General features: G+C 57.6%; 1 protein-coding gene across 1 annotated transcript; it reads right to left on the bottom strand.

Annotated features, from left to right (window-relative positions):
• Positions 1-6,404: 6,404 nt before the first annotated feature.
• On the bottom strand, positions 6,405-23,421 carry ECM1 (extracellular matrix protein 1). The gene is made up of 7 exons (XM_074938127.1): positions 23,168-23,421; positions 14,289-14,372; positions 13,222-13,565; positions 12,085-12,498; positions 11,175-11,395; positions 9,296-9,383; positions 6,405-7,736 (listed from the first exon to the last, which is right to left on the bottom strand). Exons 1-7 carry the CDS (start codon positions 23,226-23,228, stop codon positions 7,551-7,553), a joined length of 1,398 nt encoding a protein of 465 aa, XP_074794228.1. The 5' UTR covers positions 23,229-23,421; the 3' UTR covers positions 6,405-7,550.
• Positions 23,422-26,388: the final 2,967 nt, after the last annotated feature.

Raw genomic sequence — 26,388 nt, 5'->3', positions numbered from 1 at the left:
TGCAGCGAGTGGAGTGACTCCAAAGCTACACCAAGGTCACACCGGTCAAAACCAGGACCTAACTCGATTGCAGTCAGTGGGTTGACTCCAGATTTACACGGGCGTCCCGGAGATCAGGATCTGCCCCTTGCACCGGATTCACCCCCACGTCACTCGGGGCTGGCCCCATAAATCCTAACAGCGATTGTGACCGCTTGAGACTCTCAGCTTTCCAAGCCCCAGAACTGATCGCGCTCCTGCTTCCAAATACGTGAGACCCGCACACATCAGCTCGCTGGCTGGGCATGAAAGCACCACGGCCGCAGGCAGCTCAGGTAGCTGTGACCCCAGCCTGGCCCAGCTCCTGGCTCTCCAACTTCATTAACGTCAGCCTTAAACAAACAGGAGGAAGGCAGGAGATGCGTGCGCCCCAGAGCCCAGGAGAGCTTCATGGCGATTTCTGCAGGTCGCAGATGGATCACAGGAGTTTGGGAATGGCAATTATTCGTCGGCAGGCTCCGGGCTGTGTGGCATGCCAAAGCCAGTGTCTAATTATCCCCTTTCAGCGTGTGCAGCGCTCCACGGCTCGGGTGCAGCGGCATGCCAAGAACAAGCTCGCCAGCTCCTTTGGGCCCAGACACCGCGGCAGCAACGGTCACTAGCCAGGGAGAAACCAAAAAGGACTCTTAACCCATCAGAGGCTGAAGAGAGAATCTGGCTCATCCTGCTCTAGTCACAGAAGGGAGGGAAACTGAGGCAGAGAGCAAGGCTGTGACCTGATCCTTTTGGTACAGAGGGTCAGCGATGGAGGTGGGAAAATAGAACCCGGGAGCCCTGGCACCCAATCCCCTGCTGTAACCACTGGGAAACGCTCCCTTCCAGAGCTGGGACTAGAACCCAGGAGTCCTGGCTCCCAGTCCCCTGGACGGGAGCCACTGGAGAGACAGACAGGGCCCTCTTGGAGGGGTGGTTAAAGCACAGCACTAACCCTCTGCCTAATGCCTGTGGATTCTTTCCGCTTCGGGGCTGGCCGCGCCCAGGTGCTGAGCTCTCTTCTGCCAGCCTAGCCGCGCCCAGAGAGCCCCAGAGAACGTGTGCCACCGCTCCAAAGCGGCCCCTTTGCTCCGAGGCTAGGGTTACGCCCCGCAAGCCAGGGAGCATGGGCAGGTCGGGGGGGGGGGGGGGAGTGTCGGCAGCGCTCGCTCCAGCCAGTCCTGCCAACCGCTTCTCAGACAAGTGTTGAGTGAGCCCAGACGTGGGGGAGAGGTGCCAGGGAGCAGCTCTGTCCGAGGGTGAACTACAGACAGCTGCGAAACGGGGCTGCCCACGCGGATGGCGCTGGATGGAGATGCATGATGCCTGGGTCCTATTCCTGGCTTTCCCACTGACCCTGTGCCCGAGATTCCCCGCCTACCTCGGGAGTTTTGGTTTCCAAGTCCAAAAAAATCAAATCAGTTCAGGACAAATGAGAGCCAGGTTTTTCTTAATTTTCTGCCAATCAAAAAGTAAAAGAACATTGTTTCGGGTCAGGAGGGGAAACTGAGGCACAGAGCGGGGGAAGTGACTCAGCTGAGGTCCTGGAGCAGAGCCAGGAACAGAACCAGGGCTCCTGACTCACAGGCCCAGGCCCGATCCACCAGATCATAGCTGCTTGCCTGGCTCCCCCTATACACAGCCCACATGCCCTCCACACCCTCCTGTCACTGTTCATCAGCTACTCACCCCCTTGCCGCTTCAGCCAGTCGCTGAGCGATCCCACCAGCCACTTGCCCCTCCTTTACATGGCCTGGTGTGGGACCAGCGATCTGGGGCTGGGAGGGCATCAGGAACCTGAGCGCCCTATAGGACTTACCCATGGCCCCCCTCACTGCTTCCCCTGGCACAGGGCTGGCTTTGCTGCTGGAATCGGGGCCCAAGCCCTGGGGGGGACAGGTCTGGGGGGATGGAGGATGGAGCTGCTGGAAAGGATCCCCCTTGGGAAAGCAGCTGTCAAATCAGTCCTGTCCCTTTAAATCTATTTCCCACAGCCAGGCCCCCGCAGAAGAGCCCCCAGGTGGGACCCAGCAGCAGCACCGCTGGGGAGGAGCCTGAAACCCAGCAGTGCTAGGAGCTGTGATGAACCGGGATGGCCCGTGCACCAGGGGGTCTCACAGTCCAATGGGCCTGTCCACCTGACTCGCTGTCCTGGCAGACAAGGCTTGGCCACCTCGGGAAATAACCTGCACCAAATTAACGTCTGCAAGGGTCTGCAGCCAACTCTTGGGCTCCCCTTCCCGACAGTACAGAAGAGGTGCCCGACTGGACCCCTCGTTTGCCTGGCTGTTGCCTGATTGGATGAATCGCTGGCCCAGCTGGCCTGGCCAATGCCATACCAGAACATCTAGTCTTGTGCATGACCAGCCAATAGGCCAACTAGTCCTTTACTCGCTACACCCAGCCCTCGAGTCCACCACTTGCCATCCAGGGCCATCTACTAGCCCATCCGTGCCCAGCCAACCATGCGTCACGCCCCCCGGCACCTATAAAGACAACCATAAGTGTTGCCCCTCGTCGCCTGGCCAGGACGCCCGCCGTTTCCACCAGGGCCATGAAGGGCTGGTGGAGGCAGGTGAGACGCCGACAGACACAAAGTTTAATATCTCTGCCCTCAGGGGTCCCAGGTCTGTTTCCACTGTGGAGCAGCAGCAGGTCCCCTAGCAGAGGGTTGGGGATTTTCCCATCATGCACCAGGGTGCTAGGACTACCCCAGGCTAACAGGCAGGCTGGAGTGAACCCCCCCAGGATGCTCGAGGTGAATCTTTTGAACAGGCTGGAGGCGAGGCCAGGCTGTGGAAGACGCCCTGCTGTGGCTCTGTCTGGGGTTTTACCCTATGCTCAGCACTACGGTCTCTTCGTCCCCTTGAGCTCACAGCTCCCCTTGGGAGGCAGGTGTTATCAGGGCCATGGGGAAACTGAGGTACGGGGCAGGGTTAAGGAACTTGACCACAGCCACACTAGCAAAGCTGGAAATAGAACCCACGCGTCCTGATTGCCCTGTCCCAAAGGCTGGCCCACACCTCCTGTTACCCTCGGCAGTGTAATCGCTGCCGGCTGAACCTGCCCACTGAGCACTGGATGTATTAGCCCAGGCCAAACCCCACCGCTGTAGCCGAGCATGACCCCTGAATGGCTCTGTGGCACAGGGCGCTGCTTCCCCAGTGTGTCCTGCCCCCTCAGCCAGGCCAGGATTGGATCATCTCCTGCAGTCCTTTCTCCGGGGCTTGGGCCCACGCCCCTGGCATGTGATTGCCACAGGGCCAGAGCGGCTGCTGAGTGCCCTTGGTGAAGGTGACACACAGCAGAGAAATCCCAGTACTGCCCCTCTCTTATCTGGTGCTGGTAAATACCAGCCTCCGTCCCCACTGATCTCTCAGCGCGTGGCTCCCTCCAATCCACCAGGGCCCATGGAGCGCTGGGGATAGTGAATAGTGGCAGGTGACTCAAACAGGGGCACCCAGTCTCCCGCTTGGGGGTGCGGGGGGAGCTGCAGTCCAGAGCTGGGCAAACAAGGACCACCCCCCCCAGCATGAAGCAGAGCCGGCTTGGGCCCTGCCACCCAAGCTGGGTCCAAGTAACATTTCTGCTGGGAATTCACTCCACAGAACCTGCTGCCCAGCCGAGCTGCCAGCCCCAGGCTGCTGCTCCCTGGAGCTGGGCCAGCCAGGCCTCGCCCTGCTCCATCCGCGTGACCCACCCTGACCTGGGAGCAGCCAGACACCCCCTGCCCACAGCCCGCTGGGCTCCTCCACCAGGCCAGTAGCACCCAGGAGGCAGAGAGCTCTCGGGCTGAGCATGCAGGCCCCACCATCCCCCCCAGCTCTGCCCGTTCCTGCCCCACCTGCCCTTGGCAGAGGAGTGACCGGGGCTATGGGGCTGGAACATCCCGCGGAGGAGAAAACCTGGCACCCACTTTGTTTAAAGCAAACAGTCCCCGGCCCCCGGGCCGCACATGGGAGGTGGCGGAGGGGAGAGGCCAGCCAGCGGGCGGGCAGGCAGCCCAAGCAAACAGGCAGCCGCTGAGCCCTGGGTTTCCAATAACACGCATGGCCCTCCTCCCGAAGGCAGGGGTCACAGGGGAAAAGCAAAACCACCGGGTGCTCAAGGCCCTGTCCGTCGGGGAGGGACCAGACGCTCCCGAACAATGACCTCGGAGGGGGCCTGCAGAGCTCCCCACCTCCGTGGCGGGGGTCAGCGGCAGAAGAGACGCAGCTGTGTGTATGTCACACACACACACACACACACACAGAGCGCTCATCTGGGGACTGGCAGCCCCCGCGTCTGGAGTGAGCAAAGCTCTCTCTGAACTGGGAGTGAACCCTGCTCAGCCACGCACACAGCGCCAGCCAATCCCCAACCTATGTGTGGGGCAGAGGTCCCCACAGCTGGACTGTTGCTTCTTTGCATCTGGGGCGCTATGGGGAAGGACCGGTAGCACCAGGGGCACGTAGCAAGGAAGGGGGGGGGGGTCTAGTCCAGAAAAGGCTGGATCTAGAAAAGGAGAGCCCCGCACGGGATTCAGAATAAGGGTGCGTGCGTAAAGCCAGGGATCCAGAAACGGGCCGCGAGATCCAGGACGAGGGGTGCAGGGTTTCCAGAAAGGGAGTGCAGCCACGGTGCGGGAATCCAGAAAAGGACTGAGGGAATCTAGATAAGAGATTCATTCACCTCGGGGGGAGTACAGAAAAGGGGAGCGTGCACGTGTACACATGGACGCGCGCGCACAGGGGATCCAGACGAGGGCGCAGGCACGCACATCGGGAATCCAGCCAAAGAATCTGTGTGGGGGGAGATGGGCCTTTGTGAAAGTCCATGTCTCAGTTTCCCCATCTGTAACATGGGAATTATGATTAAAGCTGGTGGAATATTTGCAGACAGGACTTTTGGCTGACGGAAAATGTCATTGACGATATTAACCCCCGACCCTGCCCCTTTCCTTCTCCAGATCCCTAGCGTCTTATCTTCCACAGCCCTGGGGAGCAGGACAGAGGTTTGAACATCAAGCCAGGCGGGGGACCCTGGTGCCACAGGCCCAGGGCAGAAGTGTGGGAGAGAATCCGGTCCTGAGCGAGGGGGGATGGAAGGGCAGACCTTGCCCCCGGCCCAGCTGGACCCAGGTGTCTCTCCACAATCTGTTCAAGGCGGGCTCAGCTGAGCAGCTGGCGTCTCGCAGGACGGCTCCGAGGTGGAGCTGGGCAGCTGGCTGGGCGAGCGCTGCAACGTGGAGCAGGGAACAGGGCAATGCTGAGCGTGGCAGCCTGGCATGTGCCTCTTGCCTGCTGGGGCCAAAGCAGAGCGGGCTCTCTCCCCACCCCCACACCAGGACGCCACCCAGGAGTTCTCTTCTGCCCAGCTGCCCCGGGGTCCGTCCGCAGGGCAGCCTGGCTGCACGTCACCCAGCTCCGCCGACCAGCCACACTCCAGCCCTTCAGTGTACACATATCGGCCCTGTGCACTGGGGAGCCAGGTCAAAGCAGATGCAGAGCCTCCCCCTTTGCCTCTGGCCTGTGTATAGCTCGTCCTCCAACGCTACCGCACAATTCCCTGCACCAGGGCGTCCCGCATGGTGCTCGAGGCAGCGCTGTCCAGTGGGTGGAGCACTCTAATCGGGGGCTCTAATCGCAGCTCTGCCACTGACCCACTGGGTGACCTGGGCAAGTCCCATCCCTGCTCTCTCTTCCCTCCCACCCTTGGTCTGTTTAGACTGTCTCTGAGTCCGGGCAACACCCAGCACACCTGGGCCCTGCTCTCAACTAGCACCACCCTAATACAATCATCATCTCGCTATCCCTGCCCATAGTTACACCCTGCCCATCCCCAGCTCTGGCCACCCGCATCAGCTGGCAGCAGGAATTCCGGGGCTCGCGCTAAGGAAGACCACATCAAAGTCAGGGACAATGACACCCACAGCTGGGATGATGCAGAGAAACAGGCCCATTCCCTCAAACTGAATGGGACACACACAGGACCCCACCATCCCAGCAGGGTGGAGAAAGGGGGTGCCTGGGGGCGTGATGTTTTCAAAGAGCCAGACATGGCGTCACGTTCCTTTAGAAGCCAAGCCCCATCGGCGGCCGACGCAGGATTAGAACGTGGGACCGCCCCACTCCGAGCCCCGGGCATCACCCACGTGGCTGGTGGCAGGCCCACAGCGGGGGGGGGGGTGTCTCTCGTGTAGCAGATTCACCTATAAGGTCCCTGCCCCATTGTGCAAAACTACCCAGGAAAATTTCAAGGAGCAGACAGCTCAGGCAGGTCCAGGTGCGAGCCTTGCCCCTGCCATCAGGTACACGACAGGAGCTAGAGAAGAGCAGGAATCCCGAGGGTGGCTGGGAACAGACGGGAGAGAGTCCAGGTTGTTCATCAAAAAGGTTTATTAGGAATCTCCCTAGAGCCTTTGGCAGAGAAGAGTTGATACAGTCTCCGGGCTAAGGTACAAACACAGACTGCAAGTGCAAGGGGACACAACAGAGCCACCAGAAGCGGGAGATCAGGATCCCGCTGCCCTGCGTACCCCCAAAGCCAGCTCGGGCGCTAGCCGAGAATGCTGAACAGGGCCCCCCACTGCACAGAGTGGGGAGGTGAAGGGATCCCCCCAGGGCTGCAAATTGGATAAAGGGCAAAGGGACTCTCCCAGCTACGCTGCCCCTGGGGCAGAGGCCACAGGGCCAGCTGCCCACAGGAGAAGCAGGTCAGGTGTTTAGTCCCCTCTGTCGCTCCCCAACTCCCTGCTTCTCGCCCAGCTTGGTCTGCACAAAACCCCAACCCCAGGCTCTTCCAGGAGACCGACCGGCTGGTTCATGCTGAATCCACATAAACTGCAGCTCCCCTTGGGCGCCCTGCTTGGAATCAGCTCCCAGGACCCCAGAGCGCAGATTCCAGCCAGGGCTGGAGCCTGCTGCTTTGTATCACGCGCCGAGAGAGCCGCCAGCCAGCCGCCCGGATGGCTGCATCTCACCGCCCAAAAGCTCCAAGCCGACCAGTAGGGGGCACTGGCTGTTAGGTGCAGCCAAACCCACCCACTCAGCTCCCATCTCAAACCCTCCTTGCTCTCCCGTTTCCGTGAAGGAATCAACCCGCGTTAAGTGCCTTTTGCATACGTGTTGCAGAAGAGAGGGCCACAGGTTGCAGCCGGGCGGAGGCGTGGCGGGGGGGTCAGGCAGGATACAGGGCTGGGGGGATGGGACACAAGAATCTGGGCTCATCTGTTGCTGCCACCCCCAGGGATGGGGATTGGAGCACGGACAAGGAAGCTTCGGGCTGGCTGCCTCGAGATCAGAGAAACACAGCTGGAGCCAGGGCCCGGGGGATCGGCGTTAAAACGCAATCCAGAAGGGAGCCAAGCGCTGGCGGAATCCCTCCAGCATCTCGTCACCAAGACTGGGGCTCACATTCTTAGAGAGTGAAGGCCAGGACAGCAACGTCCAGCTGCCACCTAGCTCAGAATTGGAAACAGCTGGGGGGAGCATGGGGGAGAAGGGGGCTCAATGATACACAAGAGCGCAAGGGAGATAGTTCTGGTTCTTTCTGTCCTTTTACGCCACCGGACTCGGCTCACTGGGGACCTGCCCCGGGCCCGTGCTGGCCAGGAAGATGCTGTCCAGGTAGTTGGCATTGAAGCAGTAGGTTCTGTCCTCCTCCTCCTCCTGGGAGCAGCACTGTTCCTTATCCTTCCAGGAGTCCTTCTGGGTGGTGCACAGGGTGGCGATGGAACGGGCTTTCTGGGGAGAGCAGGGTGCAGAGGTGGTTAGAGCCGAGGCCTGGGACATGCGGCGAGTCAGTCACCCAAGGGCACGAGGGGTCAGGACTCCTGGGTTCTACTTCCAATGGCACCAGTGTCTCACTGCATGACCTTGAACAAGCCATCTCTCTTCTCTGTGCCTCAGTTTCCTGCCTCTGTACTATGGGGATAAACTCCCCCCACCCTCCCGTTATGGGCATGTCCTGAGCTCTGAAACACCAATCTCCCTGCACCCCCACACAAAGGAAGCATTCGCAGCACATTACACCCCTTCCCCCACCCCAAAATAACCCAAGCAGTGGCTCATCTTTGCACAGAAAAGCCCCCAGCTATTTAGTGCACAGGGCGGCTCCCCTCCAACCTCCCCCTTTCCCCAGCCAGCCAGAGCCCATTTTCAAACCCCTGTGACAGAGGAAACCAAAGCTCTGATCCCAGAAACTCGGGGGCCCGAGCGCTGTGCAGAAATGGGGGAGGCCTGGGTTTCACAGCCAGATGTTATGATCAGAAGAGAAGGTGGGGCTCCTGCCAAGCCCAGGCGAGTCCAAGGGAAAGGGGTGCCACCTTGCTACGACCTTAACACCTAGATCTAGCGCGCGGGGGGCCGGGGGCCAGGCCAGGGGCACTGGCAGGAGGTACAGGCCACCGGGTTACATGAGGTCACCCAGATCTCCAGCTTCTCCTGCTTCGCTGCAGCGATTCATGCACTGCCCCTGGGCTGCCAGATCTCTTGCGGGGGCCGGGGGGAGAAGGTGCTTTTTAAGCCAACCTGAACCAAACCAATGCCGGTCCAGACCCGGTTGCCCTCACTCCAGTGTAGGAGCAGAGTTTGGTTTAGCAGAAATGACATTGGCAGCCCTCGAGGTAACGAGTCACTGAGACAGGAGGGTTTCCCACCCAGAGCACAAACCACACAAAGCCTTGGGGTCCGTCTACACCTAAACCGCTACAGCGGCGGCTCTGGACGCCGAGAGGCTGTAACTAACCCAGCTCCCAGAGAGGTGGTCGACCCGGCACCGTCTGCACCAGGCTGAGGTCAGCCCAGCTCCGGCTGTCGTTGGGGTGGGTTTTCACACCCCACGGAGACGCCGACGTGAGCAGCCCTCAGCTGGTCTGAGTTGTCCTTGACCTTGGTGGAGCTCTGACTTGCGACGAGACACGTCTCCCGTTACGAACCCTGCTTCTAGCTGAGGTCCTTGCCTGGCTTCCAGCACCCAGGTATCTGAGCATCTCTGGGTATTTACCCCGCCAGTCCCGCCGGGAGGCAGGACCTCACCACTACCCGTACTGTAGAGATGAGGCTCAGAGAGTAAAGTGACGCGCCCAAGGTCACGCAGGGAGTCTGGCAATGCAGGAATTGAACCCAGAGTCTCGGGAGCCACAGAGAAGCCGCACTGCCCACTGCACCATCCTTCCTCTCTCCGCCCAGGACAGCCATGCCAGAAGGCCTGGGATACTTGGTTCCTCAGCCTTTTAATCACCACGTTGTGTGCCTACAGCAGGTCTATTTGATACCCACAGCCCCCCCTCCCTTGCACTCACCTCTTTCTCTGCGCACTGGGTCCTCTCCTCACCCTTTAGGCTGCAGCAAGGCTCCGTCATGTTCTGGATCAAGTCTGGGATTGGTTTCCTAGTAACAGGAAGAGAGTGGTTTGTACCCATGGCTGGAGCTCAAGGCTTGGGCTAATCAGCAGCCTGTTTGGCTAGTACTGGAATATACCCAGCATCATGCTTTAGAGGGCGCTGTGCTGCCAGGGGTGCCCCCTTTTGGTGGGGACATGAAACTAAGACCCTGATCTTTCGCAGTCACGGAGAATCCAGCTGGGATGCTGACCCCAGCACCGCATTTAAATTCTAACTTGCTGAATTATGTCCTGCCTCCCTAAATTCTCCAGGTGGAGTCAATCGAATGCTGCATTCTTATGCACTTCCTGTTGTAAACCGCAGCATCACGTTGCTGTGCGCTGTTAAACAGCTGCCGCAGTCCTCCCCAGAGGTCGCTGCATTTGGGCGGCGGGTGCGTGAACCCAGCACACACAGCCTGTAAAGCGCCTGGTTTGATTTCAGTGATGCTTCACTAACTTCAATTTTAACCCTTCTGAAGATCTGGCCTGGAAAGTTTAAGTGATTTGCCTAAGGTCGCAGAGGGACGCCTGGGCAGAGACCAGAATAGATTCTCCATCACACTGCACTTGGGCTTGTCATTTACACCCCTGCCAAGCGAACGCAAAGTGCATGTAACATGCTACCAAACCAGATCAGCATTTTACACTGGTGTAAATGCAACGGAGAGTCAGGTCCCAGGTCTCTCGGCTCCCTGGCCTGGGCCTTGCTCACCAGATCACTGCTGTTCCATAGAGCCACCTGGCTTGGACAGCAAGTGGGATCTTCCCGGCCTGTTTCCTCATCAGAACGTTCAGTTGAGTCAATGGGGTCAAATTCCCACCTGGTGTAAATGGGCAGCACTGACCTACATCAGCTGGAGGTCTGGCCCATTCCTTGGACACAGGGCAAAGACCCTGCACCAGTGATAATCAGGTTCCTCCAGACGGGGCCAGGACAGACCCTGGGCTCTGTCCCTGCAGACAGCACTCCAGGCAAAACCCCACTGTCAACAACTCCCCTCGCACGAGGAAAATCCCACCGTGAGGCTCGCACCAGAGCCTGGAGCACGTTGTGGGGAGCGTAGGGTGAGAGGTGCTGGATGGGAATCTACTCTGGCTAAATAATGAATGCCTGGCCGGCTCGCCTGGAGCAAAGCTGGATTGAAAACGAGCCGCCTGTAATTAGAGCAAACTGTGGCTGGAAAAACCCCATGGGGGCCCCCCTGCACTCCCACTGGCGATTTGCACCTCTCATCATAGCCAGAAGGTGGCGCTGCAGCCTCGCCAATCCAACTGTTAACCCAGGGATTAACCCTCTGCTTTCCCACCACCTGGATTAACTCTCCTGCCCAAGAGCTGGGACATGGGCAGGGCAGCTTGGATGATCTAATTCTCTCCGGGTTTGCCTCCTTCCCGGGCCCCTTTATCTTTCTATAGGCCACTGCCCTGCCGTGCTCGGGCATTACAGGTGGCAACAGTCACAGCAAGCCTGCCTGACGGGTCTAGTGGGTCGAGCAGGGGGCTGGGAGCCAGGACTCCTGGGTTCTATTCCCAGTGCTAGGAGGGAGTGGGGTCTAGTGGGTCGAGCAGGGGGCTGAGAGTCAGGACTCCTGGGTTCTGTTCCTGGCTCTGGGAAGGGAGTGTGGGGATTAGGAGTTCAGGACAACTCCTGGGTTCTCTGCTCTGCTGCTGGTTCCGTTTGTAAGCTTGGGCAAGTCTCTTGTTTTTCAGTGTCCCCCTTTTCCAGTGTGGGAAGCTAATTCCCCGGGAGGCTCGGTCAATGTCTGCGGGTCCCTGGCCGAGCAGGTCAGACTCACTGTTTGGTGAAGAGCTTCATTTCCCCGCACAGCATGTCCAGGAGCTCTGGGGTCACCTCTCCCAGGCTGACAGGCTGGATCTCCTTGTCGTAGGCCGGGTTTGGTGCCTGGCTGGAGAAACAGCTAAACCTGGCCTTGCCTTCAGTCTGTTTGCAGCACTCGTGGGGTGTGGTCTTCATGGACAGCTCCAGCTTGCAGAACTGAGCCAGGGCCTTCTCCCACTAGAGAGAGGAAGAGAAGCCATGTACAGAGGGAACGGGGCCACAATTCTGCTAGTGCCAGAGGATGGGCTAAGGCTGCAGCGTGGGACACAGGACGCCTGGGTTCTAGTCCCAGCTCTGCCGCTGCCCTGATGGTTCAGCCTGGGCAAGTCACTTTGCCAGCCGGGGCTCGGATAATAACCCTGCCTATGTCTAGCCATAGGCTGAACTCTTTGGGGCGGGGACTGTCTCCGTGGCTGGGCAGCACCGTGGGGCCCTGAGCTCAAGTCGGGGCCCTCCAGGTGCGACTGAAAGCCCCCGAATATTCCCGGTGTCTGGAAAGCTCCGGGGATCCCGTTTGTTTAGCGCCTGATCTGTACCCAGCACAGAGACACAGCTGGGGAGGGGCCGCAGCTAGCCTGCCCCCCCCAGTCCTTCCTGCTGCTGCCAGAACAGAAATGACCAAGGCAGAGCCCCCTCTGGCCGAGCCCTGGGCTTTACATGGAAATAGGGCCCGGGGGGAGGGAGAGAACATAATGTAACAGACCCCATTGCCCCCCCGGGACAGAACACAGACCAACAGTGCCAGAGAGGCTGGGCCTGGGAAAACTCCTCCCCCCCCCGGCCAATGGCCCCTTGGGATTGGCTCCTCCTGCCCCGCTCCCTTGGGCTTGTCCCCCGCAGCCCCGTGCCGAGCCCCGCCGCCTCACCGCAACGTGAGCACAGTTGACGTTCTCATTCTTGCAGCACTTCCTGAAGTCGCTCTCCATGCGGGTGGTGGTGCGGGCCTGGCGCTGGAGCCAGCTGTAGCCCGTGGTGGGGATGGCGCCGGGCGCGTGGACGGGCCGGAACTTGCGCAGCCTGCAGATGTTCCTGATGTTGCTGGAGGTGGGCTCGCCGGGCGGGAAGGAGACCTCAGGCAGCCTGGGCCCCAGCCTGGCGCCGGGCTGGGCGGGCAGGCTCTGGGGGGGCACGGCGCTGGCGTCGGTAGGCAGGTAGCTGGGGTTCGGGGCCTCGCTGGCGAAGCACAGCTCCCGGTCGGCGCCCGCCCGCTTACAGCAATGGTAGGGTTTGGTCTTCACGGCGAACTCGTGGTCGCAGAACTGCTCCAGGGCTTCCTTCCACTGCGGGAGGGAGGGAGTCAGTGGGACATCCCGGCGGGGGCCCAGAGCCCCTCCCATCCACCCCAGAACCAGTCCCGGCTCGGGGCGACCGGCACTTTGCCCTCCAGGTGGCCAGCTTACCCTCCATCAGCGGCGGGCGGCTGCTGGGCTGCGTTTGCCAGGTCTCTGTCCGGCTCGCAGCCAACACAATCGGCCCCTGGCCGGCAGCCGCGGCTCAGAGGGCGAGGGCTGAATGAAACCTGGAGACGGCGCTCCCCTGGCATAGCGAGAGGGGTCCCCCGCCGCAGTGCCCGTGCTGTGCCCGCCCTGGGGACCCAGGCCCGGCTCTCCAGGCCCTATCGCCAGCCCTGTGAGTGGCTGTAGGTCTCCCAGTGGGGGAGACCCCTCCACTCGGGATGGCTGGGACCGTTTTCTGAGCCATCTGCTCACCCCTGACAGCATCCTTCCTTGAGAGAGGGGCAGCGCGGCCTCGTGATTAGGGCAGCAGGCCGGGACTTAGGAAAGCTGGGTTTAGTTGCTGGCTCTGCCACTGACTCCAGCCATGTCACTCCCACCCCCGTGCCTCAGTTTCCCCTCCTGCCCTTTGTCTCTTTGGCCTGCGGGGCAGGGACCGTCTCTCCCAGGTGTATGGACGTACCGCCTCCCCATAGCTCAGCTGGGTGCTGCTGTAACACAGCGGCTCCGCGGGGCAGCTCGAGCCAAGAGCCTAGTGCAGGGACTCACCGCGCTCTCCATGCAGCTCAGACGCTCAGGCCGAGAGCAGCACCGCTCCCGGCTGGCCTCCAGGAAGTTGAGGGCATCACCTTGGCGCTTGAGGTGGGAGAACCCTGTCTGGGGCAGGTTCGTGGGCCCATACGACGCCTTCTTCCTCCCCTCCAGGCAGATGTTGTCAATGTTGCTGGCGCTGGGGCGGCCCGGTGGGAAGTCGTCCAGCTTGTGACCCCAGGGCTGGACCTGGCAGGAGGGGCCGTCGTCGCAGGTGGTGAGACCAGGGCCTCCGGCTTTGGCATGCAGCACGTCCGCCCCAGCCCAAGGCGCTCCACGGACCAGGAAGGGGGCAACGGGCCCTAGGGCAGAGGGAGAGCAAGTTCACAAGCCTGCAATCAGGGCAAGGCCCCATCCAGTCCCCCCAGGGGTCTCGTCAGCCTGTCCCATTCCCGGTTCACGTTGGGAGGAAGCAAACATGAGGCTGCAGCTTTGCTCTCCTCAGCTAAACTAGGACGGGAGACCACCCTCCAGGAAGCGGTCGTCTGAGGCCACCCTGGGCTCCTGGCCAAATCCGTCAGCCTCCCTAAATCCCTGGCCGACAGCTGCTGAGCTCCACCCCAGAGGGGGTGCACATCAGTGGGGGTGGCCGGGAGCTCAGGTGCGCTCTGTGGTGGGAGGTTGGTATGGCTCTGGCCCAGTCACATTGGGATGCTGCTCCCGGCTCTGGCCCCAAAGAAGCGTGCGCTCATCGCAGGCCGGGCTGGTGCTAGACGGAGCCAGGACTGGACCTAAACTGGATCCACTGCCCTTAATGAAGCAGGGGAGCGAGCCCACGGAGCAGGGTAGTGTGGCCAGATCCCAGCCCCTTTGGACAGAGCCAGGGCCCCAGGTTATCGGGGGCCGGGGGGGGAGCATTTGGCATGGCCTGGATGCTCTTCCCCCACTCTCTCTCTCACCCGCAGGTTTGCACAGTGCTTGCTCCTTCCCCCTGGGATTCCCCAGCCAGGGCCGGTGTCACCCAGTGGAACCCACCCCACAGGGCAGGAGGAGTTGGAAGGGCCAGCGCCCTCCTCCTGACTCACTTTGCTCCAAGTCCAACAGCTCCGGGATCACTTCGCTCTGGTCCAGGTCCTCGGCTGTTGCGAAGGGCACCTCCTCTTGGCCATCTGGGAGAGGAACAACAAAGGATGCGATGAGCAGCTGGACCCAGCGCCACCATGCTAGCCCTGAGCGGCCAAGGAGACCAGGTGTCTGGCTCAGAAACCACAAGATCTAACGGGGCGGGGGGTTCCCTTTCTTGGTGGTCTGGGGCCAGAGCCCTCAGGGGTCCTGCTCTGCAACTTTTCTCTGTGCCCGCAAAGCTAGAGGCTGAGTAAGAGTCATCCCTTGCTCTTATACAGCCTTTTCCTCAGTAGGACCCAAAGCGCTTCACAGCCTTTACTGTATTTATCCTCACAATGGCCCCGCGAAGCAGGGCAGGGCTGTCACCCCCATTGTACAGCTGGGGAAACTGAGGTGCAGAGGCTAAGGTCACACAAGGGGTCTGTGGCAGAGTAAGGAACTGACCCGGGGTTTCCCACGTTCTAGTGAGTGCCCTAAGCCCTGGGCCATACAAAAACGCTAACTGAAATCCCCTGACTCCAGGAGCTCCGGCTTTGAGAAAATCTCCAGCTCTCGGAAGATGCCAGCCCTGCGACACTGAGGTCCCCTCATCAGCATTTCGCACCGAGGCCAGGAGGGGCCAGCCAAGTTGATTGTCCCTTTTGGCTGTAAAGCTTAACCACTGGGATCATGTTTTCCTGCCTCTCTCCCAACCACCAGGGTTAGAAACTTTCTTATTAAAAAAAAAAAAAAAAGCAGAGACTCTCCCATAATCCCAGGACTCCAGGAACTGGGGCTTTATGGAAAACACCAACGATGGTGACATTTGCAATGAAACTGCCAGAACTGGCAACTAGGGTGACCAGACATCCCCATATTAATGGGACCATCCCCAATCATATTAGGGGCTTTATCTCAGATACACAACTATACACCCCCGCTACCCAGAAACAAAAAGTGTCCCAATTTTTCACACTTGCTATCTGGTCACCCTATGGACAGGACCTGGGGGACCTCAGAGTGAGTGATGGTGTGACGCCAGCCTTCCCGCAACCCCAGCTCTGGGCCCATCACCACTTAAATGCTGTTAATCCCCATTCCTGGAAAAGCGGCTGGTAATCAGCATAGTCAGACAGAGGATGAGGAGATAACCCAGCTATGGGAAACCTTAACCAGGTCTGCATTAGTCACAGGTTAATCCACCCACTCACCCTGAGCAGCAAGCACAGGCTAGGATAGCAGGGGGCTGCGGGGAGGGACTGAGGACCAGCGGCGGAGTGGTGTGTGGGGAGCCCAGGGCGGGGACAGCAGGGGGCTGCGGGTCGGGATTGAGGGGCACCGGCAGAGCTGGGGGATGGGGGGAGCCCAGGGCTGGGCTAGCTGGGGCTGCGGGTTGGGATTGAGGGGCACCGGCAGAGCTGGGGGATGGGGGGAGCCCAGGGCTGGGCTAGCTGGGGCTGCGGGTTGGGATTGAGGGGCACCGGCAGGGGAAGGAGAAGCAAAGGGCAGGACTGCGCCGAGCGTACAGTCAGAAGTGACCATCCAGGCATCCCACCTGACTTCCCGTGTAACACAGGGCAGCACATTTCACCCTGCAACCCCTCGCCTGCGCCAGCGACTCCAGCTCAACTAAACATTTCCGTCCCCAGGAGAGTAACCTGCCGTGCGCCGCAGGCGGAGAACAGGAGAGCCCGAGGGCACGCCAATGGCCCAGGCAGCACCCGAAAAACAGCAAAGTCAGCAGAAAATTCAATTTGGAAATGCTGTTGCAATGCCTCATGGGATTTGCGGTCTGGGCGCTGAATGCCCTCTTCCTCCTCCGTGGGCCAGGTCCCCAGCCAGACTACCCCTTCCGTAGCCAGGGGGGGAACGGGACTCCCAGGGTGCATCATGGGTGGCTCAGCGTGGTTGCACTGTGGTGCATCCTGGGAGATATAGTCCAGCTGGGAGTAGGCGATTGACGCACCAAAACTACAACTCCCATGAGGCACCGGGGCGCCATTTTCAAATCAAAATTTTTGCAGCTTTGCACCAAAAAGTCGAGATTTTCTGTGGGGGAAAAAGCCCATTTTCCAGCCAGCTCTAAGAGTCCACGAAAGCCAACGGCAAAACTCCTATCGGCTGCAAAAGGAGCAGGGTCTGGCCCTAAATCCATGAGAGAATCCCTCCTGTGCAGCAGTTTTCAGTCCCCTGAAGCCTCAGCTACTAACCTCTGACAGAGGGAACTGGTTCTGATCCTGGGAGGCAAACCCCTTTGTTCCTCTACAGAGGCCTCCCTTACTCAACCGCTCACATATTTTCACTCAATTAATAACAAAGCAGATCTATAGCTAGTGGGAGCCAAAAGGCTGCTGGCAGCGTTGCCCAATGGGTAAATGGCCTAACAACCTAGAGAGCTGGGTTCTAGATTCCCGGCCCTGTCACGCACCTGCTGCGTGGGTGCATCGAACTGTAGGAACCCAGGCTGGAAGAGACCTTGCAAAGGCATCAAGTCCAGCCCACTGCATTGAGGCAGGACTGAGATTTTAGGCAAGTCATGTGCTGGCTCTGTTCTGCCTCTCACCAGTCATCTACTTAGATTATAAACTTATCACTCTGGGTCTGTGCAGCGCCCCGAGGGCCTTAATCTGTCTTGGGGCCTATAGGTGCTACTGTAATAACGGATCCAAGCATGCCCGTCTCTGCAAACAAACTGGTCCAACCTGCTTTGCCTTACTATCCCCGCCCTCCCCCTGGGGATCGCATGATGCTCTGCACTTAGACAGCGATTATCTCCCATTCCCTGAGCAAATATTACCTAACCCGCCTTCCCCCTGTGCTGAAAACAGTGAGTATCTTCCCGGTGGGGTGGAGAGCCAGGCCCTCTGGCCCTGCCAGCCAATCACAGTGTCACTTAGGGGATGAGAATCCAGGAGTTCTCAGCTCTGTGTTAACATTTGCACTGAACTGCCCATTGCAAACCGGGGATGTTGGCTTCTCACCCCTCTCCCCTTTGTCTCAAAGACACACAAGGCCTACATCTTCCCTCTCCCAAGGAGGTTATGGCTAGGATCAGCCATGTCCTGAGAAAATGGGGCTCACAGAAGACAAGGGAGGCACAGAAACGGAAAGCTGGCACCTCACTAGAGCTGACTGGGGCTTTGGATGGATTCCTCCATGGCCATGCCCCTTCCCTAAGGGTGAAGTATCCTGCATGCACCCTGACTCCTGAGTCATCCCATTGAGCTCAGTGATGTAAGGAACCCGGTGAGATTCCTCGCATGAGTCAAGTTAAGTGTGGGCATAAGGGTTTATACAATGACCTCCGTGTCAGCCGTGACTGGGGACTGAACCAGGCCCTGCCAGAGAGCTGCATGTTTTTAAATCCAAGATGGTGCAGAGATCAGAAAGCAACGAGAGCGCGTCAGTACAGCAAATAGATACATTGATCCAAATCCAGACTTGCCTTTCTGCCAGATGCTTTCATCAAATGCAAGTTACTGGGATCAATACAGGGGTAACTGGATGAAATTCTCTGGCGGGTGTTATCCAGGAGGTCAGACTAGATGATCACAATAGTACCTTCTGGCCTTGGAATCTAGGAATTTTCTGAATTTAGGTCCAGTCCTGCAGGCTACACTGACACAAAACGCTCACAGTCCAAGGGCACAGGACCAGAGCCTGAGATAACAGATACAAGAAAATCAGCAAGGCCGGCAGTTTTCAACCTTTTTTCATTTGCAGACCCCTAAAAAATGTCAAATGCAGGAGCAGCCCCCTTTGGAAAAGTTCAACATGGTCTGCAGGCCGCCAGGGATCCTCGGAGGACAGACTGAAAACCACTGAACTGGCAAAAAGAACAGGAGGACTTGTGGCACCTTAGAGACTAACAAATTTATTTGAGCATAAGCTTTCGTGAGCTACAGCTCACTTCATCGGAATGCATCCGATGAAGTGAGCTGTAGCTCACGAAAGCTTATGCTCAAATAAATTTGTTAGTCTCTAAGGTGCCACAAGTCCTCCTGTTCTTTTTGTGAATACAGACGAACACGGCTGCTACTCTGAAACCTGAACTAGGCAAAAGACCCTGCCAGGATTTTTCCAAAAGCAAAAATGCCAAAAGGCCTGTTGTGTAAGAAACCATTATTGAATACAAAGCTTTTGGGCGTGTCATCGTTAGGGCCCCAAAGCCAAACCACAATTAGCAAGATGGAATCTCCTATTGACACAAGCAGATATGGCAACCACGAATGGCAGATAAACATTTTAGAGACCGTCTGAACCGGAGACTGCGAACAGAGCTGAGCTATGCTGCGTGGAGGGGGGAGACTGACATGGGGGAGTAGGAGATATTCACAGCAGGTAGTGATGGGAAAAGCCTTGTGGTGAGAGCACTGGATATGGGGACTCAGGAGACCTGGATTCTTGGCTCTGCCACCAGCTGTCCATGTGGCCATGAGTGAGTCATGTGATTGCTGTATGCCTCAGTTTCTCCTTATTAGGGAGGAAGTGTGGCATAGCGGATAGCGCATTGGGCTAGGATTCAAGAGACCTACAATCTATCCTGGCTCTGCCACTGACCTACTGGGTGACCCTGGGCAAGCCACTTCCCCTCCCCGTGCCTCAGTTTCTACCCTGTAAGATGGGGTGATGACACTGACCTCCTTTGTAAAGCACTTTGAGATCTGCTGATGAGAAATGTCATGCAAGAGCGAAGCATTAATATTATCACCTGTAAAATGGACAGAATAACCCTGGCTTTCTCCCACCCTTTCTCTAGGCAGACTGTGAGCCCGACAGGGCAGGGGCTGTCTCTGTGTGTGTCTGTGAAGCACCCGGCACAAGGGGGCCCTGAGCTCAGCTACTGTAACCTTGTTAGCGTAGTGACACATGCAGGATTGATTCTCTGTTCTAGTCTCTGGGGCTCAGTCCCATCCATTCTAAAATGACCCAAGCACTGGGGCTCCCGCAGCCGGAGACCTCCCTACTCGGAAGGGTCTCCTGCTACTCAGACTGAATTTTATCCTATTGCTTCCATTTCTCACCCACACACATGATGAGATGCCCCCCAGATGCCCTCCGTCCAAGGCCCTCATGCAGGTAACCCGTCCCTTTGGAACCGCTCATGACCACGGGGTATGAGACTTTCCTGGGGGGAGGGGAGGGGAGAGGAATTAAACCCCACTTGCTGATTCCAAAGTAACGATTCTACTGAGGTGAACAGATGATGGGCACCAGACAAGAATGGGCAATGGCGCAATGGGCAAGATGGCGCAATGATGGGCACCAGACAAGAACCTAGAGAGATGGGTACGTATAGTATACAACTGCCTAAAGTACGCCTGGAAGCTATGGACTTAGTTACTAGTTGGTTTGGGGCAGAACACGGGCGACACGGGAACCACCATGCCAGTTCAGACCCGTGGTGCACCCAGCCCTGGATCATGTCCCTGGCAGCGGCCAATAACAGCTACCACAATGCATAGGCCCAGCTGTGCCATGCTGCATACACAGAGCAGGGGGCTGCCTTCCTGACCCCAGCAGTGATCATTTTATACCCCGAAGCACGAGATTCTTTTTTTTTTTAAATTACCCATAGTTTAGCACTTTGGGATCTGATGGGATTGACAGGGCACTCAACTATGGACTAGCAATTACCTCTCTTCTAACCGTTACTGTAGCCAGAGTCAGGACTCCTTGGTTCTATTCCCAGGTCTGTCACTGACTCGCTGCGTGACCCTGGGAGAGTCACTTCCCTACTCCGTGCCTCAGTTTCCCCATCTGTAACATGGGGGACAATGATCCTGACTTATTTATTTGTAGAACCTAAGCACGCCAGTCATGGACCCAGGCTTCATTATTATGTTAGGAGCTGTACACAGAACCACCTGGGGAACATTCAGTGCATGTTTCATAAGGCCCTGTCTCTTCCTGGGTACCTGTACAGCACCTAACACATTGGGGCCTCCACACACCAAATCACAGGAGAGCTAGCCAGGTTCCTTTGCCTTTACCATGCCCTGCCTTTGGCTGTTGCTGGGCCGCCTTGATTTCCCTGCGCTCAGTTTGTCCAGCTGGGGGTTATTTGCACTTAGACTTTCGGGAGACTGCAACGAGCCAGCCCAGCCAGGAGAAATTTATTTAAGAAATTCCTGAGGTGGGATCAGGAAGCACGGGAAGGTTGTGGAGCTGCTACCTGAGATAAGGAGCGGAGAGATACTTAGCAGGCGATAATGCAAACCGCAGAATAAGAGGGGGGAACCCAGGCCCTGGGCTTGGGGGTTCAGGTCACAATTTCAAGGACATGGGGGCCAGCCACGTAGGACTGTCCTTCAGTCAGGAGAGGGAGGGTGGGCTCAAGTCTTGGACTTAGGAAACCAGCGTTCCATTCCCTGCTCTGACACAGACTCCCTGTCTGACCCTGGGCAAGTCACTTAGTTGCTCTGTGCCTCAGTTTCCCCACCTGTTCAATGGGATCATAGCCCAGTGCTACCCCACAGGGGCACATGAGGATAAATCCATTAAAGACTGTGTTGTGCTCAGTGATGGGGCCAGATAAGTATCTAAGAGAGAGAGACCAGCGTGGCAAAAACAGGACTAGACGCCAAAGGCATGGAGTGGAATTTACAATAGCCCCTGAATGAGTTATGTGCCTAACTCCCCTTGACTATCAAAGGGAGTAGGGCACCAAAGCAGGGTACTTTCACAAATCTTACTAGGCTCCCACCTGCATCTTTAGGCACTTAAATAACTTTGTCAATCTCCAAGCAAGCCAAGGCACCTCAATAAACCACTGTGTTTGCACAGGAGCTCGGCCAATCAGGGTCACAACAGGAGCAGCCAGGAAGCTGGCTGGCACGACCCGTCCCTGCCTGGGCATTAAGCTTGTCAGCACCGGGGTCTCTGGGTCACCAGCATAGCCCTTTTACCCCCCCTTAACGTTCCCTCGGGACACTTGCCTGTGAACCTCGGGTGAACCTGACTTTTTCCTAGCTGTGTGCCAAGGGCTCGGCAGATCTCTTCAAACCCGCCAAAGGACCGGTTGGAAAAACCACTAAACTCTTATTTAGCCCAAGCAAACAGAGCAGTGGTGGCCAGGAACCCTTCTGCTTCTTACTCCGGGAGGGGACGCTGGCGGCGCGGCCCTTCCCGATCCCAGCCGGGGAGGGGGGGTTCCTTGGAGACGTACCCGCGCCAGCTCTGATCCAACTGATCTGCTAACCAGAGAGCGCTGCCGCAGTGCCGGGGGGCTCGTGCCCCACGCGCCACCCCCTCTGAGATGCCTGGCACCTGCTGCCGCGGACATGCCCTCTTGTTAGCGTGGCACCTCGCGGGTCTCCGGCTCAGCGCATAGCCTTAGCCTCTCCCACCCGCTCTGGGACCTGGACCCCTGCTCAGGAGCCCGCCGACCCTGCTCCAGATTCAAAACCTGCCCAGCTCCGGTTACAGATTCCCAGGCCACTGGGATCGCCAGAGAGCTGATAAAGCTTTGCAAGAAGACAGGAGTCGGTTAGCAGTGACGCGGGGCACAATTTCCCTGGGCTTAACTTTTCAGGAGCGGCTCCTGGCATCTGACTGGAGCTGCCAAAAAGTGGGGAGCTGCCGTGCAGCGTGTGTCTCAGAAAACCTGACCCATGGGGGGCGGGGAGGGTTGTCTCATTTTGGGGGCCCCCAAATCTTGTCACTTTTGTTGCCCCCTCTGCCTCCAGACTTGCTAAAAGGGCATCCCAGGCCGAGGGGGCCTCTGCTGACCCCTCCGCACGTCCTGGTCTGGTGGGAGACAAGGCTGTCCGTCTGGTGTTGCTAGGTGACGTCTCCATGGAAACGGGACCAGCCTCACCAGGACCCCCATGCTCCTGCCTGGCGTGGGGCTCCCGGCCCCCCCGTGGGCCCGCAGGGTTGGCTGCCCTGGAATAACAAGCACAAGATTCCTCTGCCTTGCTCTGCACCTGAGTTTCCAGGAAGGGGACCGAGAGGCTGGTGACTAACCACAGAGCAAGTGTCCCAGCAGGGCAAGCGTCCCATCCTACATGTGCCTGGCCCCTGTCCTGGAGGGACCCCGTCGCCATGGAGCAGGGGGATGCTCATCCTCCAGGCCCCAGTCAGAGCTGGCATTTCTGCTGAGGTTCCCAACAAAGGGTTGGTTTAAACTGTCTCAGGAACTGGGCTGAGACCCACCAAACGGCAACAGACATTCAATCCCTACCAGCCTGGGCTGGATTCAAACAGGTGACCTCAGCGTAGAGCCTCCCCCGCAGCCAGGCATTTGCCCCCCATCAGACTATTATCTCTAAAGGCACGGCCGGGACTGGCTGTTCCCTAGTTTTCTGCGCTACAGTCCCTTTCGGGAAGAGTCTGTCCTAGCCAAATGCAGGCGAAAGGTTGGTAACTGGGAGACACCCCCCTTCCCCGAGTCAGCAGCTCGGGAACTAAACAAGTGGACAGGAAATTGGAAGCATATGGCGTGGCTGTTAGGAACTGGGGAGTGCGGGGGATCTCTCCCTAAAGCAGAGGCGGTTACCCTAGAGATCCCACATGCCTCCTTTGCAATATGGTTATTATATCTGCCACCTTGAGCCCTGTTGTGCCCAGGCCTGAGAGCTCAGAGTCTGTCTAAAGGAGACAGAAAGGCTGGCAGAGGGAAACAGGGGCTCTGTGATTTGCCCGAGACGAGGACCAGAATCCACGTCTCCCCACTGCCGTGCTCTAGCCCCCCAACCATGCTTGGGGAACGACTCCAGAGCGGTGTGATCTGGTTCTTCAGCCAGCCAGCACCATGATCCCCACAAGAAACAAATGGAGCCAGGCAGGGTGTGAATAAAACGGCACCGAGCCGTTCCCACGTGAACCCAGGGCAAGTCTCCCTGCTCCCGGCACTCACCTTGCGGAGCCGCTCTGGCCAGGCACAGCAAAGGGACGAGCAGGAACACTGGAGGCCTCATCGCGAAGAGCCTGCGAGATCAAGGAGGCTCAGGACACGTCCCTCTCAGCGCTGGTGATTTTTGTGCCTGAGGATTCCCCGTGGAGCTGCTGTTCGTTCCCTCGCCTTCGGAGCCTTTAATATACTGTCAGGCCAAGAGAGTTGAGTGAAGCTGAGTCATGGGCTTGACGTCAGCAGCCACGCCCTGCAGTGTACACAGCTTCCTAAATCACTAAGAAAATATCCCAAAACAGAATGAGTTTTCCGCCCGAGATAATCTTACAAGGCAACAAGCAGCCAATCTTCCCATATGGAAAGAGCAGACCTAAATGACTGACGCGCTTCATCTCCCATCTCTGCGTGTGTCATGCTTAGCTCATATGTGATCCCCACTATCAAACGTGTTCCAGCACACCGGCATGCAAACTCCATGGGTGTTTGTACCACACGGCCTTGCATAACTTAGCTTGGAAGGAGTTGGGGGTTTTTTGTTTGTTTTTTACGGTAAATGTCGGTAAAGACCGATTTCGCCGCACACAGACACACCCACGTTTCCATGGATAACGATCGATAGGCAACGTAAGAAAACTGCGGTTTGTGAACGTTCCCGTCAAAGCCCAGCGGTTTCCATTTTTGCATTAGGCTCGTTACAAAGGGGCCAGCGGATGAACGGTAGAGACAGGTACGATGGGCGGATTTAAGGGTATTGACTTGAACCGTTTTGCCCGGGGCTGCTGGCAAGCTCTGTGAACAGTTTATAAAGCTTTCACTTTTTGAAGCGCAACACCGACTGTCGGCCCCATAAATGTCCTGCAACTGTGAAAATTTAAAGTGATCAAAACCTAAAAGAAAAGGGTTAAAAATTAATCTTGAGAGTAGCCGTTGAAATTATTAAAAAAAAAAACATTTGAATTCTGCCAAGCTTCATGATCCTCATTCCTGAGACAGCGTCACCCTTTCTGTGCATTACGATGCCAGCCCCAGTGACGGCCCCAGGACCCCATGGTGCGAGGTGCTGGACAGACACAGAACAAAACGACAGTCCCATGCCCCAAAGAGTTTACAATCTTCAACTGAGGCCTCTTCATAGAGTTCATGGCCATTAGATCATCTGGGCTGACTCCTGCACAGCAGAAGCCAGACAGCTCCCCCAACCCACCCTGTACTGAGCCCAGTCACTCGTGTTTTATCCAAACATCCCTTCCACAAAGGCACCCAAGGGTGGATTGGAATTTATAGGAAGAGGCAGGGCCTTAGGAAAGAGGAGTTAAATGAGCCCCCTGGGTTTCTGCGTTTGTTCAGTGCCTGGCACAGTAGTGGGTCCTGGGCCATGACCAAGGCTCTGACGGGGCTACCACAAGACAAATAAAGACCATCATTCCCCATTATACAGGTGGGGAAACTGAGGCACAGAGCAGTGGCAGAGCTGGGAACAGAGCCCAGGACTCCTGAATCTCAGTCCAGTGCTCTAGCCCCAAGACTTTTCCCATCACTAACTGCCTGGGACACCTGGTGGGTGGGGGCCTTTGCTCCGCCCCCGCCCCCCCATTTGAGAGGGCCCCCAAACCAAGTGGAGTTGTGACCTGGTGACCTCTGTCATGGAGGGGCAGCCGAGCCAAACCTAAGTGTGGCTGTGACCCTCCCCGTGCCAGGTCATAACAGCCAGAGCAGAGAGCCGGGCCCAGTTCCCCAGGACAAGAGCTGCTGCTGCAGGGTGAGTGTGGAGCAGGTTTGCCCTGCAACCCCCCCCCCCCCCCCCGGCCTCCTTCTTCTCTGCCTGCCTCCAGCTTCTCCAGTATCCTCTCTAATTGCACAGCACGGGAACGAACGGCAGCAATTGGGTACTACGGTGCCTAGTGGATTTACAAAGTGCCCAACTCCCTTTGATAGTCTAAGGGAGTTAGGCACCCAACTGAGGGGTGTTTGCAAATTCTGTGAGGTGTCTACATACTTTAGTCCTCCTTTTGCCGTGATGACCGCTCTCTCTCTCAGATACTTATCTGGCCCCAATCACTGCAGTGTCAGAGCACTCAGTCTTTAATGGATTTAGCCTCATCACCCCCTGTGGGGCAGGGTTATTATCCCCATGGTTCGGGTGAGGAAACTGAGGCACGGAGCATCCAAGGGACTTGCCCAGGGTCACACATGGAGACTGTGGCAAAGCAGGGAATGACCTTCAGAGACCAGGGTTCCCGCCCCCACGCACCGGGTGCTGCGGTCCCAGCACCCTGACCAAAGTCAGTGGGAGCTAGCAGTGCTCAGCACCTTGGACAATCTGGCCCCTTTAACAGGTCTCAAACTAGCCTCTAATGTCATGGAAATCATGACCTGACTGCTCCAGGTCAGGGGCCAGATTCCCTCCTCTTCGTCTGTGGTTTGCATTATCACCTGTTAAATATCTCTGCGCTCCTTATCTCAGGCAGCAGCCCCACAACCTTCCTGTGCTTCCTGCTCCCACCTCAGGAATTTCATAAATAAATTGATTCCGGCTGGACTGGCTCCTCGCAGTCTCCCGAAAGTCTAAATGCAAATAACCCCCAGCTGGATGAAGTGAGCGCAGAGAAATCAAGGTGGCCCAGCAACAGCCAAAGGCTCCAGCATTGCTGGCCTGCAGGGCATGGCAAAGGGAAAGGAATACAGCTGCCCCTCCCGTGGTTCACGTTGGGAGGCCCCAATGTGCCAGGAGCTGTACATCCACCCACGAAGAGACAGGGCCTTAAGAAACGCACACTGAATGGTCCCCGGGTCGTTCTGTGTCTGTACAGTGGCTAGCACAATAATGGAGCCCTGGTCCATGACTGCAGCTGTTACACACAACAATCATCACCCTCCATGTTACAGGTGAGGAAGCTGAGGCACAGAACAGGGAAGAGACTCTTTCACGGTCACTCAGTAAGTTGGTGGCTGAGCCAGGAATAGAACCCAAGTCCCCAGTCCAAGCTCTAACCCCAAGCCTTTTCCCACCACCAACTCCTCAAAATATCCCAGACTCCTCTTTGTCAATTGCTTCTTCACACCAAGTACAGCTCAGCTTCGTTTATAATGGTTTCCCTGTTTAACAGTAGGGGGAAATTGAGACACAGAGCAGCTTGGTGACAGCAAGTAGGTGGCGGATCCAGAAGTTCAGACTTACGCTCTGTATTGCATTTTGAGGAAACCCCTGGAGTTGCCCCGGGTTCAAA

This window comes from Natator depressus, chromosome 24, assembly GCF_965152275.1.
Source record: "Natator depressus isolate rNatDep1 chromosome 24, rNatDep2.hap1, whole genome shotgun sequence".
Classification (NCBI taxonomy): Eukaryota; Metazoa; Chordata; order Testudines; family Cheloniidae; genus Natator; species Natator depressus.
This window is presented reverse-complemented; position numbering and strand designations above follow the sequence as displayed.